The 17,620-nt window shown below is 32.2% G+C and overlaps 1 protein-coding gene and 1 long non-coding RNA gene across 4 annotated transcripts in view; one reads left to right on the top strand and one right to left on the bottom strand.

Annotated features, from left to right (window-relative positions):
• The window catches only part of LOC123689581, a 17,890-nt gene extending 12,522 nt beyond the window's left edge, over positions 1 to 5,368 (bottom strand). The window contains exon 1 of the long non-coding RNA XR_006750535.1: positions 5,219 to 5,368. This is a non-coding gene — a long non-coding RNA (uncharacterized LOC123689581). The remainder of the gene's footprint in view (positions 1 to 5,218) is intronic.
• LOC110993756 (kynurenine formamidase) overlaps positions 1 to 17,620 on the top strand; it is a 26,123-nt gene extending 8,503 nt beyond the window's left edge. For 2 of the 3 annotated variants that reach the window (XM_022260122.2, XM_022260123.2), the window contains exons 2-5: positions 6,425 to 6,557; positions 12,999 to 13,100; positions 15,173 to 15,386; positions 16,595 to 17,620. In XM_022260122.2, the coding sequence (XP_022115814.1) occupies positions 6,440 to 6,557; positions 12,999 to 13,100; positions 15,173 to 15,386; positions 16,595 to 17,054 (894 nt within the window). In that variant the 5' untranslated portion in view covers positions 6,425 to 6,439 and the 3' untranslated portion in view covers positions 17,055 to 17,620. Of the gene's footprint in view, positions 1 to 5,968; positions 6,177 to 6,424; positions 6,558 to 12,998; positions 13,101 to 15,172; positions 15,387 to 16,594 lie in introns of those variants that run through there. The other variant, XM_022260120.2, reaches the window with a different exon arrangement.

The raw sequence follows: 17,620 nt of genomic DNA, 5'->3' as shown, positions 1-17,620 counted from the left end.
AATATGATTATTACTGTAGATTATATAGATAATCCTTGTTAGTATTCTCTCTAGCCTCATCTATCACATAGGCGCACCTGTACCCTGCACTTAACCACCAAATTAGCTCCATTAATAAAATTAAATCTCGATTGCTACTTTAAGCACAAACACTAGATAATATAGAAATCGGTTGTTATCGAATTCTCAAATATTTCTTCAATTGCCTCAGATGTTTATATATATTTGACATATGTATCGTAAATATTTTGTTAAATACATATGACATAATGCTGGCTAAAAGTCAGGGAGGTTATCTATTAGTTATAATTGTTTATATTTTCCGTGTGTTTGCATGTGAACCACACGGACTATTTAAAAGGACCTCAACTAATCGGTATTTACATACCTTTACATAAAAAATGTTCAAATTGGACTCTTTTATAAGAGTATTTTTGACGTTCAGTCAAATTGATTTTTAAGCTATTTAAAGAATCAGATGAGTAAGACAGTTACATCGAAGCAGAGATTAATTTTATGCATACATATAGGTACTATATATATATTATAATGTATATATTAGAAGTGTATTTTTTATTCAACACTAGCTGTCTTTTTAATAGCTACGTATCAACATATGGAAAACGAAACGGAATTGTATATTATATACGAAAAAAGCCTAATTACTAAATAGAACTTACAATTTACTTTTATTTGATTTCTCTTTATAAAAACCTCAGAGTTTGAGGCAAAATGAAAGACAAAAGTCCCTCCATTTTCGAATTTTGCGCTTAGCAATATATTTTGCGATTCATTTTTATTCATTCAGGTTTATAAAATATTGATATTGTATTATTATGCATGCATGTTATACAGCAAGCACTAAGGTGCATTTAATATTGATCACGTGTATATCATCATTATTATTAATAACAACTGATAATACATTATAATTATACAAGTCGAATGAACATTGTATCATTATATACAACGTGAAAGATATTTTGTATGAGAAATAAAACCTAAAGATATTGACGTTTCACTAAATGATTTACAAGAGTGTACATTATGAGAGTGCAACAGAGACATAAAAACAAAAAGACAATTTATGAGATTAACAATACATATTTTGGATGTTTTTATAACAAAGCATGTGGATTTTAATAAAACACTAACACATACTCGTACATAACTCGTACATGAGAGTGTCCATTACATAAATGGCTACGCACATGCCTTCTGCTCATTTAACCATGTTGACATTTGACTAAAAACAACAGAACTTGCGAACGTCAACGGCGGATCCAGGCGGGGTCATGGGAGTCATGACCTCCCCCTGAGCTGGTTCCAGGACTTACGTGGACCACTTGAACATAATGACTTTATTTCAATATTTTGTCACCATCCTGATTTTATATAACTACATATATAACAATATTTAATTAATTTAATATAATATAATAACTTTGTATGATGACAAATGTATAAGTTCTTGACTTGACCACGACCATGTGACCCCCTCCTGGCGCCAAAGCTGTCTCCGCCCTTGGCGAACGTGTTAGCTTGTTTCAAACTGTAAAATTCTTAACCGTAAACTATTGTAATATTGCTCATAATTAATAACTTTGTAAAAATAACAGAATACATATAATTATCAAAATATAGAAGTCGCTATTGTAAACGACTGAGAAGTGAGAGAATATGTTGCATACAAAACCATCATGAACGGTATATTGGAACGCAGTACGGGTGCTGTGTATCACAAGTACAACCAGTTTAAACTGGTTTTGTATTCATTCAACCATCTATGTACCTAAAATAGACTGTCCCAGAGGTAACTAAACTATTAAATTACTTTGCTTTTACGAGTAAATGTATGTAAAAATTCTATAATAAGATTAGATATTGTTTTAAACATGTGCAAGGACATTTGTCTTTGGTGTATAAATTTATTATGTAGCTACCTTAAAAGGTTGCCAACGCTCGGCACATTGATTTATGGGTACTTAAGAAAAATAAAATACAAGATTTAATGTGACACGCACTTATAAGCATATGTTTGCCAAACGAAAACGAATACATTAATTCATAAATTATAAAATCTAAAGAAAAAAATATTATAGGAGCAACTATGGACATAACTACACTCAGGTCGTTTATCAGAATGCTCAATCTTGATATCGGTGAGTTTTGGCCAAAACGTGTTCTTTTAAAAGTACGAACACTATACTTATAGGTAACACAATGTACACTATGTTACTGCTTCTAAATTTTCCTAAACTGCCAGTTCTCAAATCAAGGGCATAGAACAGACGAGAAGAGTAATGATTGAATAAAAGATAAGTCACCAACGTTTTTCGGTGGTTTTTGGAAGCCAAATATCAATGAGTAGGTATGTTATTCGGTATTTTTAAGTCGGTCCAAAATAACTGTTTGTTTTGTTTACTTGTTCGCCGAACAGGTATTTAGCATTTAAAAAGCCGATAAGTAGTTAATAAATGATATGATGATGGCCATGCGTAAACACTGTGTTTTTTACATAAAAACATTGTTTATACTTTTTTTAATATAGATGCCAGGTGTATTAATATTTAGTATTGAATGTAACTGAATAATATTTCTTATCCCAATCTAAAAATAGCTTGGACAGTTTGGACCTAGAAATAATACGATATACCAATTTAATGTTTTTCGCACAACTGGGGCACATACGTTATAGAAACATTATACTTATCACAATGAAATAGGCAATAGTGCAAATATGCTGTTTAGAGTTGATTTGTTGGCAAAGACGCTGCGATTAAGAGCCAATATTTCACTTGCAGTAGAAGAATATTCTCCGTCCATTTTCAATATGCAATAAAATTATTTTTCTGATAGGGACTGTCTCAAGTAACACATATTGACAGTCCTCTTTTATATGCTGATAAATTATTGTAATTAAACTAATAAGATTTTGGTAATTGAAAATTAATATTCCTTTTTTCTTATTGTGGCAGTTATGGCAAGTTTTTAGTAAAATATTTTATGTATAATATATAATTTAAATTAGATAGTATAAAATAAATAGCTTAATAAACAATACTCGATATATACCGTTGCATACTGTATAACATAAAACGTTTATTTTGCTTGTGAAACTGCTAGAAATGTAGGCTTCGAAATAAATCTTTTTTTGTTGGATAGTCCTTTCGTGAATGTAGACTAGAACATGCACTTATGCACTTATTAGCACTTATTTATTTGACGAAATAACTTACCAGTTACATTTATAACTACGAACATAACCCGAGATAGAAACAAAAAACAACTTTAAACAAAAAAACTGTTTAATATATTAAACCAAACTCTTATGTATGAACCCAGTGACTACATCGCTCATTTAAGGTTAGGCTGTAGAGATTTGGTCGGTGCCGAGATCCGCAGAAAGACAACGTGGCTTATTAAACGCAAACCGAGTCAGCCCGTAATTGGTTCTGTACCTTAGTTAAGATATGTAAGTAAAGAGGGAAATCTGTTGGATTAAGTATATTAAATTAATTAATAAATAGGCCTTTTGTTAATTCAACGAACAATTTAAAACCTCCATTGAATGTAATATGACATTGCACCTTGTATTAAGTAAGGTGCACTCTTCTCATGAGGTTAGTTTTAGCCTACAAACAAGTTCTGCCACCTGTATGGACTTATGGTTGCCAGCTGTGGGGCTGTACCAGTAATAGTAACATCCAAGTAATCCAAAGTTTCCAAAACGAAGTGCTCAGGGGAATAGTCAATGCTCCCTGGTACATTCGCAATTACGACCTCCACCGGGACCTTAATGTAGAGGATGTCGCTATATTAATAAAGAAGACTGCTGGAGCACAAGAACATAGGCTCTACCATCACATGAATGTCGAACCTATTCAACTCCTTCACACCACGGGGTTAGTGAGAAGACTGAAAAGGACAAAACCATTTGAACTAGTGATTTAGTGATAATGTGCCTAAATATCAAGTGCTAAAGAGTGTCTGTAAAATAGAACACAAGAACAGAGTATCTGCCCTTTAATAGACACTGTAAGTAGTGTTATTGGACAGCCGACAGCTTAATATATAGTAAGGTATAAGCGACACGATTGAGAGGTAAAGGATTTACTTTGGATCCCTCAATACTCTATGAGCATAACTCACTAAGTACATATATGTATCACCTCGACGTCCGTTGTTCCAAAACTAAGCGTCTTTTTAAGGCCGCGCTCCATTACTCTGAAGATCTAGCTGACCACTGAAGTATTTCCGAACCAATTTGACCTTGAAGAACCTACCAATTAAACGTCAAGTGATTTACTCCAGCCCGTTTCGGAGTTTCTTGTAGCAACAATATTAGTATCGAAAGTAATAAAACCTTTATAGATTTGCAATTTATGTCAACAACCTGATAACAATGCTGCAAATTGATTTATCTATTGTACACATGTGACTTTAATAAGTCCTATAAATTCATTGATACCCTTTGTTATGATTAAATTATCTATGTAGTTAACTGGAGTAGTTCGATACTTAATTATAAAGCTAAATTTAGGATGGAGATTTTTTTAAACTGCCAGTACTGGTACACCTCCGTACTAGAAGTATTTAAGAATTTCACGATCTCGAGGAAGTACGTATCTTACCGCTAAAGACTTTGTATTTGTATACCATCATATAATGCTCATAAAATGTTAGATTGCAATTTAGTTATTTATAGTTTAATACCTGGCTGACCGGTATTTTTTTTATAAATTGTGTTTTTTGGAAATTATATTTAAGTACGAATTACATACTAATAAAATGATGATATATGAATAATATTTTTCGTTCTTACCGACAGAATAATAAAAAATAAAACACGAATAAAATGATATTTTCTAGAAATTATTCCTAGCGAGATTGATGAAAATCGTTGGAGCCGATTCCGAGATTCCAATTATTTGTATATATATATATATATATACAAGAATTGCACGTTTAAAGTTATAATATTTAGATTCCGATGAGACCGTATTTTAAGAAGAAGTAGTTCTTTTCGTATAGAGAAAGTAATTTCTATGTTCTAATGTAATTGATGAGTTTGGGTGTAAAATTTGTTCAAAGCCAACGTCTAAATTGTATAAAGCCATAGTTTTGCTCGCTACCGCTGGTAGTTATTCGGTTTAACCCAGGCGAGACGAACTATGGAAAAAGGGATTTTACTAACCAGAGCATAATTATTCATTACCTTGCTTCACTACTGCTGTTAATATGAGCATTTTCCGAACCTCTTCAAAAATTCTCAATCCAATACGTCTAAATGCTGGGGGTATTTTGTGAATTCACACTGCACACTTAGGAACATAAATAAATTATTAATTTAAATGTAAACTCATAAGCGATTATTTTAATCTTTTTTTATCGATAAACGTAACAAAAACGTGCAAATATTAATAATACCCAAACAATACCATACAATAATTTTATTTATTTTTCTTTTTACATTTAGGTACAGAAAACAGATTGATTACATACATACAGTTATTACACACTAAGCAACATTTGAAAATCTGATATCCAATTATATCTGTACACAGCATTTTACACTAAATATTAACCAAACAACATACACATATTAAACTGAATGACAAAAAAAATATATATGTATATATATTAATTAATTAATTCAAATTAGTAATTAAGGTTGCAAATATTCACAATGAACTATCTTTTTAAACTTACAAATACTATTGAAATAAAATATCAACTTCAGAACACACGGCAATATAATATTTGCACATTCTAACGAGCGGATAATAATAAACAAACAGTCAAATGCTAAGTATCTAAGTGATTGTAGTGAGCTACAAACAACAAATGTTCGTCAAGTGAAATCGGAACGGGTCAGTAGTATTATAAAAAGCCTACGCAGTTTTACGCAATGATTTGGAATCATCAAATTTTCATACAAACCAGTCTTAAATTTCCACAATCAATATACATTCTGCCTACCACAGCCGAAACAATTCAACGTAGATTAGATTATTTTATGTCTTTGCAAATGATATCATTATACCTTCCTCGTGTTACTTAGTTTATTATCGTGTTTAGTGTATTAGTTATCTGTGTTGTTTGTGAAAATGCGCAAAATTGTAGTTATGTTGAAAATATTGTATAAATGGATTTCGAGGCCGAAACAAAAAAAGGTTTGATAACTTAATAGAATGTATAAAATTAATTTTGAATAAATGTTAAGGAATTCAACGGTATATTAGGATATACCAACAACTGTTTTCGTTTAAAATACTATTTCAAAGTATAAATTGTTATATTTAACACCGTCGCGCAGATGTCCACTACGAGTACATGGATTGACCGCATTTTTTAAACAAATTTATTGAATATTTTAATAATTTTATGAGGCAAAGTTAAACTGTTAATATTTGTTTTAAAGGTTGTAGAAAAGAAAATGGCGCTTATATTTGAAGATATGGATCTGGAGAAGGAGTATTCTCCAAGCAGGTGGTCGACCAGATTTAATTCCGCCCAAGAGGTTCTCCAACACCACGTTGCTTTGATAACCTCAGGTAAAGACCTATAGTATTTTCTGATATGTATTTTAAATGTGCAATTAATAATTTACAGAAATTAAAGGAATAAGAAAACTATGCGATTCTATTAAAGTCATTATCGCTCAATATGGGGCACTTTCTAAAAACGTTATAAATTCGCTGTGGGTGCACCATGTGCGTTAATTCATTACTAAAGTATTCTATAAATAACGCGTAGACATATAACTCGAATACATAAAAGGAAGCCACAAAGTATAGTGTAACTATAATTAGTAAACTTTTTTTATCTATTTCTTATCGAAATTTTTGTTCAGTCTATAAATACACCAAGTCAAGCAAATACCTTACAAATATTTTATATTAATTTATTGTGTTAATTCACACTCTTGACTTTATGTACAACAAAATAAAAACCAATTCGTTCATCGAACAAAGTAGGAAGTTATTATTTCATTGCGTCTTGAATTAGATGCATCCTTTGGCATTATAAGCAAGAGGAAAATAGTTTAAAATTTTATCAATGCAATATCTTAGTATTTAAATGAGCAACTTGTTTATCAATCGATTTTCTATACTCACAGGCATAAAGATTTACTCTTTAGCGTGAAGTTATGTTTTTTTCAAATAGAATCTGTTTCTAGAAAAAGTCTAATAACTCTTATAAGTCTTTCAGCAGCGTGGATCGTAACTATTGTTAAAAAACCGTCCTATTTTTAGTAAATTTGTGCGTGATTTTCCCATAAAGTAATGTTCACGAATTACATCCTATAAAACAATGACATTTGACGCAGCAGTGATAAAGAAAGTAAAATGATAATTAAATGTATGGAAATGGAATTACTGATGTATGTAAATTATAATGTGCTTATTATGTTTTATTGGCACAGAAAACATTGTAACTGCGAAGATAATACCTGCATAAAGATAGCAATAATAATTAAATTCAACCTATCATTTACCCTTTACAATATAAAACAAAACGGTAGTTAAAGTTAGGCTTAGTTACTTTTTGATAATTTAAGCCGTGTCGCTTGGTAGAAATTATCTAAAAACAAATACACATTTCGTTAATTTTGTATGGTTCACATTCATCATTCTATACGTTATAGCCTAACTCAAATGACGGATAACAGACCTAGGCCCATCGCACTAAGCGTTATAAGTGGCCCCTGATCAAACAACAAACCTTTGTTTTTCCTTAAAACATAACAATAACAAATGAACAACTTGTTGGCAAATATCGACAATAAATAATAATGGTAGGGGAGCCCACGATGCTAAATGGGGATTTACTCGAGCGTCGTAGAGACCTATTGGGTTGCAAAGCTTAGATGATAAGAAGAAAAAAATGTTATATGATATATACCTTTTCATCGGTGGGGAAAGCGGCTATAGATGTTTAAATATGTAAAAAAAAACTGTTGCATGGACATACTCGAGCGCGTCAGATATTGATAGCATCAATGTCCTACGTATTTTTAATAATGTACGTATGTTAATCTGATCATTTGCATGATGGGGGTGGTTGTACGTAAGGGTTAAAAATGAAAAAAAAAAAAAAAATTATCGAGCGCGTCAGGTTTTCTAAGGGGGTGTTAAGTGCACCAAAAAAAAAGCTCTCATTCAATAATCTGACGATTTCGATCTGACGCAAACTCGCAGCCATTATTATAATGTGCAAAAAAAATTCGCCATTTTGAAATACTCGAGCGCGTCAGATTAAGATATATATGGTTCAGATTTATATTCTAAACGTACTGTCTCATAATCTGACGATTATCTAGAGGGATTTGCCTGATCTGACAAAAAAAATATTAGAAAAACGGTTCACCCTAAAGGCCATCCCTGCAATTCCATTCCTGGGCGCTTAAAATTGTACTTATGAGCTCGCTGAGTTCAAAGAAATAATATTTCTATGCGTTTGAGTTCTCCCAGCTCGAAAGTCTGATAGAAGTTTCATAGAACACTATTTTTGAAATTTTCAAACCCCAATAACTTTTGAATGGATCAAGCAATTTTCCCGCGGTTGACGGTGATCGACGCATTTTTTAAGCTCTAATTATTTAATTTCATTAAAAACGATAATCCGATATGAAATGTCGAAGTTATGTGATAGAAACACTTTTTTCGGTTTTCTTTCGTTCACGATATCTCTCGAACGAATCAACCGATTTTGACCAGTTTGGTGGCGATCGACGTCGTTTTTCAAGCTTAAAGGTGGATTAGTTTTTTGAAGTTGATGGATAAAGCCGTTTAAAAGTTATTGCAAAAAAACACTTTCAAAAAAACAAATTGTTATTTTTTTAGATTTTTCAAAATTTCTCAAAATATATCGGTCCGAATCGGTTCAAATTCACATGAAATCTAATTTTGAGGGAAACGCAGAGAAGGAAATGTAGGCATCACGTAGCTGCACGCGTTTATCGCACGAACTTTATCAACGAAATTTTGTTATTTCGGCTTACGGAAATCGTCAGATTATATATTTTTCAATATTTTTGAATTATTTCATTCAAAATAAAATAAAAATTAGCTACGCTCGAGAATGTCAAGATGACGTTTTTTTTTTACAACTTTGCTGCCCTCCCCTCTCTTTACGTCACTCTCAAATTGTCAGATTAGTGGAATATACACTTTTTAGGATGTGATTAACTTACACTACCTTAATCTGACGCGCTCGAGAATGTCTGATGATCAATTTTTTTTTACTAATCTGATCCTGTATCCTTCACGGGCGACCTTATATATGAGCCTCATATTTGGTGGAGGTACTTAACCGGGTACAAGGTATCCCCCTGTATATTAATCTGCCGCGCTTGAGTAAATCCCGAAATCCCCTCTTGGGCTCCCCTACTATTAGGGCATCGAAACTCGGTTCAATTCTGAAAACCCGGGTTTTCGGGTCTAAGAGTAATCAAAACCCGGGTAGACCGGTTTTTTCGAGCATTTCGATCTTTTGGCCTCAATCAATTGTAAGCATTCATGGACCCGTGAATGCGTATGAGACCTAGATTTCGAAAACTGCTATCCCTTGCAAAATTTGGTGAATGTAAAGTGATCCCTATATATCTCCTTTTTTTCATAGATGTCCATTCATCGAATGATATCGAAAACTTCTTTTCATCTGACAATATAATTTTTATCTCGTTTATTATTTCTAGCTTCCTTTTATCAAAGTCTTTGAGAATTATGTGGCGAACGGTATCAGCAGTAGTTGGTAATTTGTTGCCGGTCTTTTCAGAAAGGTACTTTAAATCTTGTGATTTTGAGAACGTTCTAAGAGAAATTCCATCAACTGCAGCCATATGAGACACCATAACCTGCATACTTGGGTTGGCATCAGTCTCAAATGGCGCCGGTATTCATCACCCGCGCAACGATACACCCTCCCCTCTCAACTGCTCCACAGTTCACCCCTCTCATGTCCTGAGATGGACGCGCATTTAACTTGCATGTCTTGTTTATGGGTAGGAACGTAGCAAGGAAGCTACTTTTTGTGTCATAAATAATAATTTATCAAAGCGAATTGTTATTCAATTTAGTTATTATTGCATTCAAAGTGCTTTAAACTTAATAAACAACAAAAACAAAAGTATAAAAAAAAAACCCGAAAAACCCGAAAACCCGAGTTTTAAAAATTGAAACCCGGTTTTTTTTGTAATCCTCAGAACCGGGAAAACCCGGGTTTTTACGGCCCGGGTAAACCCGGGCTCGATGCCCTACCTACTATAATAATGCGAAAAATGACACAACTTATGCACAATGTGGCTTGTTATGTATTTCCTTTGTATCACCTTACATGGGGTAAAGAATTTTGTAGTATAAAACATTGTGGTTTTATTGGTATATCTATCAGATTATATTACATTTGCTATGTTTTCTTATCAAAACTTGTTATTTATGAAACCATGATCGCATTTGCCGATATATTTCTTTAATGCCCACAGTTTTGTTTTAATGGTATGTTCCTTAAAAATATATAAAAGTTAAGCCTACACATTTCACAATGTTGACACATTATTTTCTACATCCGTGTGCTGTCTGTTTGTGTCAGTGTATATGTCATGCCTCGTTCGATGTAGAAGCTTCAAATAACAACAGAAGCTTACTGCAGTTCATTTAAATATCGCACAATAATAATTTAGGATACGATTTATTTTATAATTTTTAATTTATTAAAAGTGGTTTATACAAAGTACACATGTCAGAAGTGAAACTTCTTTGTAAATTATGTAATTACTAAAGTAAAACCCCTAATAGATAATCATGTACCAGTACATGACCACTCCATGTATTTATATGTCTATATACACACTCTATACGTGATAATATAAATAATTAAAAATTTGCGTTTACTGCACACGACGTTATGCGGCAGAATTGCGATCTAAAATCAACTATGTAACTACCAAACGAATACATCAACCAATAGCGTGTATTTTTTCACGATCTCCCTTTCTCATTCAGTCTTAATCGGTCTCAATCGCTCTCTCCCTTTTCCTCGATAAAAGACGCTGGATATCTTCTAAACGTTTCATCCGTCAAAATTAAACCCTCATGCGCCTAAAGAAGTTTCACTTCAAAAAATAACCAATAGATTACTAAGCTGGCTAATGTATAGAAAGAAATAAATTGTTATAAAACACAAAAAATTGGTTTCTGTAGCAGTGTACCTTTTATACTGGCAGCATTTCCTTTTTGCATTGCGTAATTTCTTCGTTGAGCTAGAAAAGCACCAGCCCTCAACTTAAATCTTTGAATGCCTACGCACATAAACCCCTTGGTCTACTCCGTAACACATAAACGTTGACATATTGAAGTGAAACTTCTTTAGAATCTTTGTGATTTCAAACCGGATGCAACGAAAAAGCGACAGTAAAAAGAGACAGAAACATTAATTCATATGATTTAACGTGGGAGAAAATGAGATAGATAAACTTCTTTCGAATCGTCGTGATTTCAAACCGGATGCAGCGGTAAAGAGAGACAGAAACATCAATTCATCATATGATTTAACGTGGGAGAAAATGGGATAGCAGGCATTATACAGCCTCTCTTTACTGCCGCTTTTTCATTTGATCGAATTTCAAACTTTCGATGTTTTAGTTTTTCCCAAATTAAAAATTTATATTAAACTTATAAATTAAAATTTATCATTAAAATATACTGTTTTAAAAGAACACACACATTTAGATAATGGAAAATGATTAATTTATATATGATTAATAATAAAAAAAATGTTTTTGAAGGTTTCACTTCTACCATGTGTGAATTGCACATATATTTTTTTTTTTTATCTTAGAAAGCACTGAGAGCTACTTAAATAAATGATGGCCGAAGACAAATACTTCCCGCAAGAGTGATTCACTGTAATAATATTAAACTGTATGAGATTTATTTACTGATGACCTGTGATATCTCTACAGTTAATTACTTTTGTCTCAAACGCACTGAGGTTAAAATTTATTATAAACCAACCTTCATAACATAACCGAACTGCGTAGATGTGTCTTACGCAGTTTCTTCGCTTGAATCGTTAACACGTGACGAATTATATATTGATACTATAATTACTTGCCTTGGATTGGACTGGTTTTCATAAGTAGTGACATTAAACAAAAAATTAAAAGTAGATTTTTTATAATTTTTTTTATTGTATGTATTTTTACACGTTTCTCTTTAGTACCTAATCTAAAGGTTGATGACGCATAATATGTCCAAGACATTCGAATTTTCGTTTTAATTACATTCGATTATACCTTCCGCATTACGTCAATTACGACAGCTGTACAAGTTAATTTTAAAATAAAAAAAAACTTAGTAGGTATAGATATAATAATCTGCTCACACAATGCATCACACAAGGGACTCCATTCATTCTAAATAAAATCATATTAAATAACAATGTGAACATAATATTATTACATATTTAGAAGCAACTTGTATCAGGTAATAAATCGTAGAAACAATATAGATAATGTTTTAATCGCAAATGATATTTATCGACTTATTACAAAGTACCAAGACCAATAGAGTTCTATAATCTGTGTCAGCTAAACCATTTAATTTCATGTTACTGTTTCGCCGGAAAGACAGCGGTAGGTGCGACTTGGTAAATAGAATAATGAAGTATGTCTATCATACATAACATCTTTAAACGAATGCTATAAATTGTCTAGATTTCAAATAATGCTATACGTAAAGGAATAATGTTCTAATTAGAAAGAAGGGACATTTTTTTGTTCTATTACATTGCATAGATTCCATAACTACTGGATTTAAACCATTGGAATCTCATATAATCCTTATAACATAGACTATAGAACATTTAAATATAAATAAAGCATTCGAATGATATTATCGATATATGATCGAATATTATTAATATTAGATTTATTGAGGTTTTAACAAGGTGTTATATAGGTGAATTTATGACGAATCATTTTGGTATTTCAGCAAGCGAGACGGCTGTCAACAATGTACCACATAAATTGGAGATCGAATACGGGTCAACGTTGGGACAAAAATTGGACATTTTGGGCACTGATCTTCCAGACGGTAAGCTTTTTATGCTTCATTAGCTTTATAATCAATCGTGGGACCACGTAAAAATTTATGCTGTAAATTAAAGGCATTCAAATTTATTTATGAAATTACTCATGAGCCAGAAGACTATAAATGTACAAATTAAACATGCTGTCCGATAGCGACGTGCAATTGGCATAATAATTAAATTCTCATGAAAAGAAAATTGGCATTGGAAAATGAAAATAAAGTCAGTTACTACTAATACATCCACACAATACATTACCTGATATCAAATAATACGATTATTTGCATATTAATCGCTTTTCATAACCTGTTCAAATATTTGACGTGTCAATGACAAATATAATAAAAACAGTATAAACCAGTTTAAGAGTAAAACAATTGTATAAACGGTACTTTGAGTCGCACTTTGTGCCTCATGCGTGCGTCGTACTAAATAATGAAAACGACTCTTATTTAAAAGTATGTTGTATTTCGAAACTGTTACTTCGCTAAGAGTTTGTTAAAGAGCGTTCCAATTCTTAAACGACGAAGGCTGCTCACCTACTTGTCTATTTAAAAAAAAGAAACAGAAATCTGAAGCCCAGACCTAGGCAGGTTTTATTTACTTCATTAGCTACTGAAAGAATCCGTTCATTATTTTCGCGATTATGTAGATTTATTTGTTAAACGATTTCCAAGTACAATTAACGTGTTATTACTTGATTGTTGATACTTGAATTGCATTCGTGTTAAAAATCTCTTGCGTCACAGCGTTGAAGGATTTGTACCGTTTAATTCGATTAATTTGGCTAATTACCTATAACTTACGTAAATTATACACTTGGAAATTATTTGCTCCAACGATCGTATTTCTTTGTAAATAATTGATTCGAAAGTGAATCTATTGGGTTATCGTATTCATATAATATAAACGTGTCATGGCTTTCATGGTTTCGCCGGCGGTTATTTAACATGAACATATATATATATTGTTGCGAAGTTATTGGTTTATACCTCAAATGGTTATAGAATATCTTTTCTGTCACGATGATTATTTTGTTATAAATTTATTATGAACGTGTTTGCACTCAACTTTATTTACACTTAGCCTAACATTTAAAATTTGTTCAAAAGAGATTTATAGCAAGGATGTTTAAGTAATACTTGTCGTGAATTGATGACTTCAGACTCCTATATCTGTCCCTTTTATCATTCTTCTTTAGGGCAAACAGGTATCTTCTAAGCTTCATGATGGCTCCAGTGACCGTCTAAGGTAACTAATGCGAACAGGGTTCGGGTATACTTGGAGAGTATTAGGGGTTAGAATAAACTGTGTTTTATGTTATTTTAATTAATTTTGTATTCTATAAATTATAGTCTATTTTATTGTGAGTTTAGCCAAGTCTGTAATTAATAAATCCTGAGATTTATGAAGACCCAGTGTGACTCCCGCATGAAAATATTACATTTGTTATACGAAGTTTTGAATATACTTAGTGGTATCCACACAGTTAATCTCTCTAAATGTTTTGAGTTTGAAATCCACACTGCGGACAAACCAATATAATATGATAGTACTAATGCACTTACTTGTTTTAATATTTGCTAAGTAATTAGAAATATTTGACCAAAGAATCTAAAAGTCTGATAATGTGGGAATTGTACGGAATTTTATTCATTTATTTACTTTATTTAATGATGTATTATCTACTGTGTTTTTGTGTATATACATGATTTCATACTTGTTAGAAGTAAGTAAGTAACACTTCTAATGAAAAGACGATATTGCCTTTTTTTAATGCCATATTAAGAGGCTATCTGATTAACACCTGTGATTTTGAGTATATGCGAAATTGCCCTAACACGCCAAAAGAAGTATCACAATATTTTCCTGCAAGCAAGAGCCTTTCCGCAATATAGAAGTAATCACATCAATATAACGCCAATACTATAAATCACCAATATTAATTTACGCTTGACTACGTGACCCACTATTTCGAATAGCGGGTCACGCCAGCCTGGAAGTAATTTCGTCTAGGACCCTAGGGTCCCATACAATACTGGCGAAGACAAAATCAAATTTATGTCTATACTTGCAGATGCGCCAATACTTGTCTTCATACATGGTGGCTACTGGCAGGAGTTATCCAGAGAAATTTCCAGATATCCAGCGCTCCCGTTATACAATTCCAGAATCAAGACAATAGTTGTTGGTTACGATCTGTGTCCTGCAGCTACGTTACCAGAAATAATTCACCAAATACAAAAAGCAGCAAAATTCGTATTTGAATACGCCGAAAAGATGGGATCTAGGTATGTTAATTTGTTATTATAAATGTATATACTATGTTGTTTGGGACGAAAACATCGGTGCGTGTCAGTCTCATAAGAAACTCAGACCAAGGGTTTTAACGTAATAGGTTTTTTAAAGGTCGATCACAGATTGATGATCACAAAGATTTTATGGGCAAAATTTGTGTTGTTATTGTTAAAACGCTAACGCCTGATAATTTTCGTATGGCAAAAAAAATATTTACCTCAAAAACTTTTATGAAAAAAATACTTTATGCTTTACATTGCTATACTATTAATTACTTCATGCCTAGTTTATAGATGACATATGGGTAGAATAGCCAAAAAACTCGGTCGTGTTGTTTTCATAATTATTATACTAATTACATGATTTTTAACGTTTGATTCTACTTATTTACCAAACTTTTATAGAAATCATACTAGTAGTAGTTTCATAATCTATAATATGATATATTATTATTATTTTTCTTCGTTGATTATTGTATATAAAACAAATTTTATAGCATAAGCATATCTATCTGGTCACTGTAGAATGATAACCTGTCAAAAAACAATTTATGTTTTATGCTTACTCTTATGTTATTTAACTAGTGAACTACTGAGGTTACTTATTTATGTTATTAATAAATATATCCTTTTAACGTCCAAATATTTTATGGACAAAAACACATAATACATTTCTAACGAACATTGACGAAGTTAACGAAAGGAATGAAGAAAATCTTCGTTTCTTGTTATGTTTAGTTCTCTGGACATACGAGGTTATCGTTCTACAGCGACGATATTCAAAAGTAAATAACACTAAATTTAAATAAAACTAATTAGACACTTACGTATTAAAGGGCCCATATTATAACGCCACAAAAGCCACGAAAGGCGATATACTGCGGATTAAAAATGAATATTCATAATTCGGTTTGTTTTGGCGCCAATACCACAGATCACATAAATCACTTGATTGTCCATAGAGTATATTTTACAGATTAATGAAAAAAGTCACATGTAAATTTTAATTTTGTATCTAGCTATGTGTATATAAAAACTAATATATAAATAGAAAGCGGGCAGTTTATTTTCTATTTATTTACTGGATACGTTATTAACATTAATTTTAGTATACCAATAATAACATTAGTTGTTTCTTAAAATATAACTCCATCAGATAACATAATTAAAGCTGTTAATTAAAAGTTATGTGTTAATTTCAGAGGTGTATATTTCGCCGGACACTCAGCTGGTGCGCACCTGGTCGCCAAGTTGTTAGCCAACGCCGACTTCCTTGACAACACGCCAGGCACACAGCGTCTACAGGGAGCTTTTCTCATTTCGGGGGTGTACGATTTACGAGAGCTAGTACACACCTCAATCAATGACGCCGTTCAATTACCGGCCGAGTGGGCTGTACCCCTCTCTCCCCAATACGACTGTTTCGTTCATTTACAAGTGCGAAGGGTTAGAGTATTCATTTTGGCGGGTCAAAACGATAGCCCGACGTTCAAGAAACAATCGAGAGAGTTCTTTGAACTACTACATAACACTTGCCTTATGCAAAATATGTACTTGGAAATAAAAGACGACATGGACCATTTCGACATTGTCGAGTGTTTTGCTAACAATGACAATTATCTAAAGAACTTGATGGTGCATGACGTTCGTAAACATTTATAATGTGTTTGTTTGTTACAATGTATTTTTAGTACTCTACATTTTATACGATTTAATGTAGGCACTGAATCGCATATGGTTATGACTCCACTAAGGATGCACGTACTGCAGGGTTATCCTGTAAAACTTGTATTGTCCGAATCCAAAAACTACAACGCTATTGATCGACGATGCCAATTTTTTATGTAGTTCTTTAAATATCAGTTTTACTACCACATTAGTTAGCAACATTACGTATTGTATACGTAACTAATGTTAGTAAAACGCAATATTGAAATCGAAATTACTATTGAGTTATAGAGTAAGCCTTCCTTCAGAATTTAATGTAGAGTCGGTAATGCATAAGCTTCCAGCCTCTTGCGTCTAGACATAAATTAACCACCTCACTGGAGCCGTAACTGAGTTCGAAATACGTGAATTTAAAGAAATGAATTGAATGTAGATCCGCTAGTTATAATATTTTATATTTAGTTTAAATAAGTAAGATTTCGAATTTATTTTAATAAAGCTGCCATTAATAAGAACAAAATTGTTGTATATATTTATTAAATAAATTTAAAGTAAACGTA

Source organism: Pieris rapae, chromosome 12 (assembly GCF_905147795.1).
Source record: "Pieris rapae chromosome 12, ilPieRapa1.1, whole genome shotgun sequence".
Lineage (NCBI taxonomy): Eukaryota > Metazoa > Arthropoda > Insecta > Lepidoptera > Pieridae > Pieris > Pieris rapae.
The sequence above is the reverse complement of the archived record's forward strand: the minus strand, read 5'-3'. Positions and strand labels throughout refer to the sequence as shown.